General features: G+C 35.9%; 1 protein-coding gene across 1 annotated transcript; it reads right to left on the reverse strand.

The window, feature by feature from the left end:
• Window positions 1–274: 274 nt before the first annotated feature.
• Window positions 275–8925, reverse strand: LOC105433642 (uncharacterized). Its single transcript, XM_011649048.3, has 2 exons — window positions 2274–8925; window positions 275–2185 (listed from the first exon to the last, which is right to left on the reverse strand). Exons 1-2 carry the CDS (start codon window positions 2334–2336, stop codon window positions 1208–1210), a joined length of 1041 nt encoding a protein of 346 aa, XP_011647350.2. The 5' UTR covers window positions 2337–8925; the 3' UTR covers window positions 275–1207.
• Between the last annotated feature and the right edge of the window lie 647 nt (window positions 8926–9572).

Genomic DNA, 9572 nt, shown 5'->3' on the forward strand with positions numbered 1-9572 from the left:
GTTACATCGTCGCCGTCGCGCCGGCACTTGTACCGCTTTTATCACTTTTATGCATAGCCAGAATAATCTAACGTATAAAACTTTCAAACGCTTTATATTTTTTCAGTTGATAAATACTTACAAGTTACATCACAACGTGATATAATTGATTTATACCTTTATTAATGCTCAGAATGTAGCTCTTTTAAAAGTTTCATTTGAAGATAGTGGGAAGATTATACGCGTTGTGATAATTTTTGATATCAATGATATCAGAGTTAATTATGATAATGGATTGTAGATAGACAGAGTATCGCGTTCGAGTTTATTTTGCGCAACAATAGCCCGTATTGCATTATTGTAGAGCCGCTGTCTTTTGTACGACGGCTTTGATAGATAATCCTCGCGACGAACGATTCTCCTCTCATTCGAGTTTCACAGACGCGATATTCCAGTTGGACGCAAATTATTGGATAACACAATGCAATATATTCAATACACTCAATACATTTGTGTAAGAGAGTTGTCATTTCCTAATTCGCAACCGTAATATTTTCGCGATTTCTTCATTTTCGAATTTGCTCCTCGTCAATTTATTTATAAATCGTCGACGTCATAGTATATTACAAGACGTCGGACAAGATCGAGAGGCTTAAAAGCGGAAAATCATTTAGATCTTGTTCTGGTTGTCCTCACGAAGGCCACCAATCGGCGCGAATATCCGCGGCGCGACTGCCGTTGTTAAGATTAATTATATGCCACAACAGCTTGAAATGATCTATTGTGTCTTAACGGCCGTGTCACACGCTCCAACCTTGAGTGTAAGTCGAGGGAATTGACCTCGAACCGGATCTGGAATTCTTTTTCTTCGGAGAAGGGTAATGTGAAATTATAAAAGGGTGGTAGGTCTTGCATGTCATGCTAAAAGTTTCATACTTCGGACTTAAACCGAGCGAACCGCGTCTGTCCGGCAAATATTTTATATCTAAATACTCATACAATTTAATTTCTATTTCTTCCAAATATATCCAAGATTTATAAGCGAGAAAACTACTACTTTCTTCGCAGATTTCCGCAAAACGTGTTCAATGTCGAGTAACGCTGATTTTCGGTTTTCATACACATAATTCATTTTCATAACATTACATATACATATACATATATATATGCGTAAATTTAAATAGTTAATTAGAAGCTGACTTAATCGTTAATGATAATTATCACATTTTTAACGCGTGGTCGACGTGGACAGTGAAATTTTATCGTTGCGCAAGAGTTTAGCGATTACAGGCGTCTTGATGTTCAGACCCATTCCAAACTTATCGATCACTTTTACATCCGATTCATCGTAATTGGCCGAAATATCTGAAATCGGTGTTTCGATAACGTCAGCCATCATTCCGTCCCGTTGTTTGTTTTCATTACTTTCGTTCTCTTTCTCTTGGACAGTCTTCCCCACGAGCCTAATCGTGTCATCCTTGTTCACGTTCCTCGTACCTTGCTCGAGATAAAATTCACTCCGCGGAAGCTTAACGCAGTCTTTGCGTAATTTCTGCATCAAACTCGTCGTCGAGCCGTCGGTAATTCTCTTGCAAAGTCGGACATAATTTTTCTTCCTTCTCGCGTGATTATCGACGACCGAGCCATTTTGTCCATGCATGTCGCTTTTGTCCATGTTCCCGTCCGTGTCCTTCTTCGACGTGACGCCGACGTCCAGTCCGAGCTGCATACTCGCCTTGGCGAATTTCTCTCTCAGTGCATCCTTAATGTCCGGGACGTACAAGCGGAAAAGAGTCATGTTTTTTCTACTCTCTTCAATCGTCGCGTCTTCAACGGCTTTTGTCGGACTTTTTGCCCATTCCTCTTCCGATGAAAACTCTTTAGAAGCTTTATTCTCATTCGACGCGACATTTCCCTGTGAACATTTTGCTTGATTCGCGAATTGAACATTCGCCGAGATGCCTCTACGATTGTGCGGACTTAGCGGAAGCTTCTTCGATTCTACTTTAGCTTGAAAACCTACGTTTAGTTTCGTCGAGTCTTTCATAGGGACTGTAGATCTCGTTACTTCCGATGGACTTAAGGAGCCGCCCAAAAACTCGAGTGTGATTTCCCCATCATCTCTTTGAATTTCTTTTTTTGGTACGCTGATATCAATGAGGTTGTTCAATTGTTCAGCTACGGATGTTGCCTTTTCGTGTATATTCTGAGAAAAGTACAGAAATGTGTACAGAAATTTAATGCCACACAAGTTGTGAGCACAAGCAAATTGTAATCTGGCAAAAAGACCTTACCGTCATTAATGGCAACAAGTAGAGAAAAGTCGAGAGAGGAAGAGCAAGACTGAGAGCGCCCATCGTATTTCGATTCGATCGAGAGGCGGATTCGTTCACCAAACTAACTAATCCTCACTTCCATTTCTTTATGTACCCTGAGAGAGACGATTTATTCTTCTCCCAACCGCAGTCACGCTTTTCTATCCGTTTCCATTTTAATGGCGCGTCACATGTAATTTCGTCCATTTACGACGCATTGTTTATACAAATATCATCTTTGCCATTTGATTTCGCTGCGGTCAGTAATAGCGTCTTGAAGGCCGCTTTTTAACTTAAACTAAGATTATTCTATTTTTATCTTTCATTTAATTATTTATTTTTTATAAATAAATTTCCTTTATGATCGCAGAGTTTTTGTGATTCCGCGCTCGATGAGGAACTAAGGTGAATTTCTTCTCCTTCCCCTTCGGGAATCTTAATAGTGTAAGAATTTATTGGTTTCATTAGATTTGGCTGTTAATCTTCTCGTTGCTAATTATCAACGTGATTGCACGGCGTCGGAAACGTCTCAACGTGATCCGCGAAATAATTTACTGGCTAATATTACTTAGGCCTTCTGCCGGGATTCATCGATTCAGCCGGATTTTCAGCTATCGGCGAATTAATGGTGCGTGGCTTGAAAATTTATAGTGCGTATAATCGAAAGTGTTCGTGTTCGACTCTCTTAGCTCCTTGCCTTGATATATACTTACATCCTGTTTGATACGGCGTTCAATGTATCACTACAAGAAAACATGTACTATATCGTGTCTCAGATACGTCTATATATGTAAATCATATTAGTTAATTATGTCATCGTTACTCATAATATAACATTATTATAGATCAGTTAATACTTAATTTCTCTTGTGCCTGCAATTTTCTTCTAATATATTCTTCTTCTATTTCATATAATTTTATTATCGAAAATTCAATGAAATAAATAAAATATACTAACTAAATAAACGTAAATGTATTTTGATTTACATCTTAAACAAAGTTTCTAAAATGAGAACTTTTTAATTTATAACTTTCTCGTCACAACTTTCTGCACTTTCACATTCCTTTTAAATGTTCTTTTTAAATACTCCAAATAATACATAATTATAATTATAATTGATAATAATCATTTGATCCTTATTATTTTATATAATTTATATATGTATAATACTGTTTAATTTCTTAAATAATATTGGTTGATTATTATATTAAGCCGCGCTGATAAGAATAAGATGAAAATTAGAGACAATATTAATTTAATTATGGAAAATAATTCTAACCGCAAGAGAAGTTGATGACTGTACATTTTGCGGTCGTCTACATTTCGCAAGATAATTACTACGTATTACGATCGTATTATCGACAATTCCTAAGAACATTATTCACGACAATTCATTAATACCATTTTTTATCAATTTAGAACAACAGACACGCGATTGTGGACGCAACATTGCGCCCACGCACAATGCCATTTATAGCGGTTCACGTATTTCCGGTCACGCGATTGTTCGATCCTTAATTAATAATCGACCATTGACTCATTGTCAGAGAATCTGTTAGTCGTGAAATTCTTTTGCTTTCCTTTTTCCGAAAGAAGTATATTTATATAAGTATATGTGCACAAATAAAATTAAATACGTTTATTTATATATGCAAACGTGCCTATCGTCTATCGCATCGAAGTGCGGTGTATATACATTTTACATCTTCGTGCCAGAAACCGGAAGTGATGAACGCGCATCAACCATTGTTATGGCCCATTATTTATCTTTGCCAAATAATCTCATCTTTTTTCGATTCTTCACACCTATCATCCTGAATGGTAAGAAGAAAAGTCACCGTCGTTTTAAGAGCTTTCCTGCTCTTATCGCTTTAGATATTAATGAATTATCGTGCTCGGTGCTAATTAAAAAGTACCGTAAATAATTATTAAATACGGACACGAGTTTAACGGGAACTCTGTAGAAGAATTTTAGTCAGGTTAGTTTGAAAGCGAAAATTAACGAATTAACTTGTGAAAGGTGAAGCGCATCCTTTAAATTAAATCCTTTTTCTCTGTGGAATTATATTTATTCAATTCGGGCGTGGAAAAATACAATATCTGTATCATATATAATTTTATTATGATTGCTCGCTGAAACTTAGGCTAGATAGCAATTTACGAATTGATATATAATTGAGATAACAACGGCGAATTTCCATCTTGCGCGATTTCGATTGCGCGAGCGCGACGACGTTGGGGAAGCTCGCGCGTTTCCGGTAGACAAACAATTTACCGCGTGCCTCGCGGCGACTCGGTCGGATTACGAAGATGATATCAGTCATTTTACCACGTTAATTAATGCCACCGACCGTAGACGCGCGAGCAACCCCAAGAGCTCTTGTTTCCTGTTGATCCAACAATGAATAAGATGCGTATATCCTGATTAAATCTGCTGCCGTCATTAATCATCCAGACAAATTGTCTAAACTTTTCATATAAACGTTTCATCAAGCATATATTTGATTTGATTTATTTATTGAGTTGCACATTTTTCGCATTCCCTTAGCTTCTTCTTCGTTTCGCGATTGATTAATAATCGCAGATTATTTTCCAAATCTCCTTAAGATAATCTATAATTTGAATTTGTGTAAACTTTAAATCGGCCGAAATAATCCAGTGAAAGAAAGCGATGTAACGGAGTTACATTTCACCCACTTTCGTGTCGCTTTACAAAATACGACTTTAAACGTTCGTCGGGAGAAAAGAAGGATTTAGGACGGAAATATTTTTTGGACCTCTTGAAAATTTATTCGGCACTGTGCTGTTAACGGCTACCATCTCGTAAAATCTTCCATCACGCTGTATTCTTTTTTTCTCTTTTTAGTTCATTAAACTTTATTTATAACAATCATTCGTTTTCGATTTTTTGCCATATTTGTCGTTAGCTATAAAAATAATTCAACTCTTGTGACGTATTAATGTAAAAATACAATAACATTTGCTCAAAAGTTCCAAATTTATTTTATCAAATACATGATCAAATACAGAAATTGAATTTTTTTAAGAAAAAATATTTCGATAAATATATTGTTCATTAACAACGTCACGCAAGAGGTGAGTAAACATGCGTCCTTCGAAAATTATTGCATCGATCGGCAAAACAAGCGATTTCGAACATTGGTGCTTTTCGCTCGGTGTTTTTTTTTTTCGCTCCTCGTTCTGGCATCGTTCCATGCCGCTTTTTCTGTGACCGATAATAAATGGTTTGCGCCAAATTGGCCGATCGTTTCAGGTGAGTCTGCCTACGCGAATCTAGTAATTAACATCCACTTCCGTTCGGTTATTATATCTCGCGGGACACACAATCTCCTGCACTTTTCTTTTCTCTTCGTAATTCTTACACTCACAGTTCTTCTCACACTTTAGGAAATGAACACTGGGGAGTAAGTAAAAATATAAAGAGACCACTCGGAGATATCTTTTATTAGCTGTTCACTTATTATAAGACGAAGAAAAGTTATCTAGTTAAAATTCTTTTAACATTTCTTTTCGCGAGCTTGACCTCGCGAAACAACTTATTATCAAATATTATTATCAAAATCATAGATGTAATTTTCATCGTATTTTTCGCATCTTGGCTTTTTTACTGTTCCTTACCACATTCTTTCTGCATTTGTTGAAAAGGAGAAAAGGAGAAGGAGAGATTTGTTGGAAACAAGAGTATAACGAGCTGTTTCTCGTTCGACTTTTCAGACATTTAGCTACCTATTACGCGTGATTCCTCGCTTCGTAGATAGTAAGGAAGATTTCCTTCTTTTTCTCTCCTTCCACCTCCACTCCTCCATTATGTTCCTTTTCATCTCTCCCACGATCATGTTCCCACCCCACTATTTTATCCGCCACTTCGTACTTGGCGCGCCTTTGCACGCAGCTGCAATTGTAGAAAAGAAACTTCAACCGGAGCAAGAAATCTCCATCGTACAGCCTCTTTTTCCTCCACTCAAGGTTGTATCTCAGAACGAATTGTGGTTTCTCGTCGAAGGGTGTTACGCGTTTACACGAGCGATGAAAGAAGTTTTCGCCAAGTGAAAATCTCCTGCTGTTTTATGTTATCTCGAAGGGAGGTTTTATTTTCCTCCAGAAAATAAAACATTTTCTTGATAAACAACACACAACTATAACTTATTTTTATGTCAATTTAGTTAAGTTAGCACCTGTATATTAATATTTATAATTTATTTTGTTAAGACCATTTTAAGTAAATTATATAAATTTCTTTCTAAATTTCTTTTAATATCGAGCAAGTATAATTTAATTCTTTTTATATTGCAGCGTTTTTTCGCGTAGTGAAGAGATTTGATTAATATGTAAATAAAAAAAAAAATATGTTTGTTTTGTTTATATTTTCCGACTAGTAAGATTTGCTTGTTTAGATTTTCTCTGTTTTTTTTTTTTTTTTTTTTTTTTTTTTTTTTTTTTTTTTTTTTTTTTTTTTTTTTTTTTTTTTTTACATCAACGCGTGTATCTAATTGTCCTAACTAGCGGCGAATGACTAGTTTACTTTAACCGCTGAATTCAACGTTTTCCATATTATTAACAGGGACATCCTGTTCAAAATGTCGCAACTACAAATTGGTGTAAAGTGCTCGAAGGAAGACAATAAACGTCCTCTTTCATTCTCTGTTTCTTGCTTCTCTTCGTCTTCTTCAATTTCTTCTTATTTCGTCGTCTCATCTCAATCCATCGTGGGTGGATGATTCAGTATGAGTATTATTATGAGTAACTATTCTATAAGGAATAAAGCTTCAATTTACGGCCCAAATAAATAATAAGTGGATTGGTTGTTGGATCACAGATTAATTATTAAAAAATTAATTATTTAAAAACTTATAAAACATCCAACCGAATGTAAATGTACATATTTGTTAAAACTCATAATTTTCGAAATTTCCTTTGAACTATTATACATTGTGATAATTATGAATATAGATATATACTATTTGCTAATTGTAATTAGCGGCTCTTCCCGTTTCGTCATTGACAGCGATTACGTAATTATGTCAGGCGTATCAGATCCAAGAGTTTTCTCTTATGGTATTGACCCTTTTATCCGCACGTGTTTCTATAGAACTTAAAATAGATCAAGTGGGGTGGCGATACATAAGATCGGTTAGACATATATGCATAAGAATGAAGTTAAGTCAAACTCTCGCTTGATAGGTTTCTAAAGAATCTGGGCTAATCAATTTTGTGACGGCTCCTTGTCAGCATTAATCATCTTTCAATCTAGATACATTAAGTGGAAAATCATGAGCATTTTTTTCAAAATAATTTTATATAGAATAAATATTGATTAGGACAAGATGCTTTTATTCAAAGATAAAAAAAAATATATATATATATATATATATATATATATATATATATTTTGGGAAAAATGCTTTTCTCTAAAAAAAGAGGTGTAGTCAAATATTCAATCAATATATACGAATTAGAGATATAATAGGCTAACAGACAGATCTCCATCATTATTATCTACTGGAATATCATAAATGAAAATATTGATTTCGATTGAACTCACGTGCGGTAAAGTAACGGACAATAAAAATTTGCCGAGGCCTGCATCACAAAATAATAAATTGTTAACGAAGTTGCATTCTCGTGTTTATTTACATTGTTGATCGCACCAGTAGTCGAATCAAGACGGCCGTGTCGACTCTTAACAGTTGCGTCGACACGCATTGTCATCTCACATGATGCAAACATCAGCTTTCGCGTCGTGTGAGACGCATCATGCCATGACGATCAGTTGGAACGGGATGCAAAGCACAAGTGCGGAAAACACGACATCGCGGCTTTCTTTTTTTACCGACCGCACTTTTGACAGCACATTTCTGCCGCTTCTCTCTCTCTCTCTCTCTCTCTCTCTCTCTCTCTCTCTCTCTCGGTCGTCGCCCAGATAGGAACATTTCGAAACATCCTACAGTCGAGAAACTTAAAGAAACAATACGCGACTTTCCAAGTTAGAGCTCTTCCAAATTTTCCGCCTAAAGTTTTCTGTTTTTCAACGAATTTATACGATTCGCCCAATTTCTGTTATCTCGCACGCGTGTGTGGTCTTGCATTCGCTTTCTTTTGCAAACCGCCTCTTCTTCGTCTCTATTTTTTTAATCTCTGTTTTACACACAATTTGTTTCACACGCGTGTCATCTCTCCCACTAAGCAGTTAGGGCAAAAAGTTGCCGGGCGTTTGTCGCTCATAAGATAGAAAGGACGGCTCTGACTTCGTCGTCACGTTCCTGCGGCAACGTGTGTCATGGAAGGCACGAGTCTCCCGCGTTTCCACTCCTCTCGATTGAGTCACCAGTGAATATGATCTAAGAGCCGATTTAAGTAAGAGCTATTATGATCGTTTTCCATCATCATTATTTTTACGGCGCACTTGAAAACAGTTTGTTCCACATTTGTTCCGATTCTTTCAGATGTTTTCTGGCTGCATTTTTTTTCCGTTGACCAACAGACACGACCGATCAGATATTTAATAATTTTGGCAGCCTCTTAACGACGCATTGTCACACGCATTGACCCAGATTCATTCGCCCCGTTGTGACCACCTGCTTCCTTTCGCTCTGAATCATCGTTTTTCGAGATTTCATTTTTATTTATTTCTTCCCCTGTTTAAATATGATTTTTTTTTTTGTATTACACAAAAGATGCAAAAAAACCTGGTTACTTAATTTTAATTTTGTTCTACGCTTTTGATCTTGATAATGCGTATCTAGTTAAACCTCAAGGTCATTTGCAATATCACTTTTCTCAATAGAGATATCGCAATAGGGATGGCGTTCGAAGAATTAAAACGATAATTTTTGTCATTAACGCTCAATCGGCCTTTTTTAATCATTATATCGCGAGTTTTTTCCGGAAAATCAAGCTCGCTGTCTTGGTTTCTTCGGAATTATTGGAACAAGTGGACATTCGCCCTTTTATTATTTTTATTTTTTTTTTTTAATAAAGAGAAAAAAATCTTTTCTTACGTCAAAGTAACAGAAAGATTAACAGAGACAAAGTATGACATGAAAAACGAACGAATAATGCGGATATTTTTTTTATTATCTTTGAGAAAACTGCAAGATGGAATTTGTCTTATAAAAGAAAATACATTAAAAGAATAGATAGGGAAGATTAAGAGAATGAAGAATTAGGCAGAGAGAACAAATAAAGATTGCGAAAAGACGAAAAGAAAAAGAGTGAGAGTTTATTCATTCATTTGGGAGGAAGGAAGAGATGGATAA

The sequence above is a fragment of the Pogonomyrmex barbatus genome, unplaced genomic scaffold (genome assembly GCF_055798465.1).
Source record: "Pogonomyrmex barbatus isolate J1 unplaced genomic scaffold, ASM5579846v1 scaffold5, whole genome shotgun sequence".
In the NCBI taxonomy this organism is placed as follows: Eukaryota; Metazoa; Arthropoda; class Insecta; order Hymenoptera; family Formicidae; genus Pogonomyrmex; species Pogonomyrmex barbatus.

Coding starts and splice junctions, on each gene's coding strand:
- LOC105433642 (XM_011649048.3), bottom strand. CDS start 2,336: ATGGGCGCTCTCAGTCTTGCTCTTCCTCTCTCGACTTTTCTCTACTTG. Junction 2,186..2,273: donor ACTTGTTGCCATTAATGACG/GTAAGGTCTTTT, acceptor TACTTTTCTCAG/AATATACACGAAAAGGCAAC.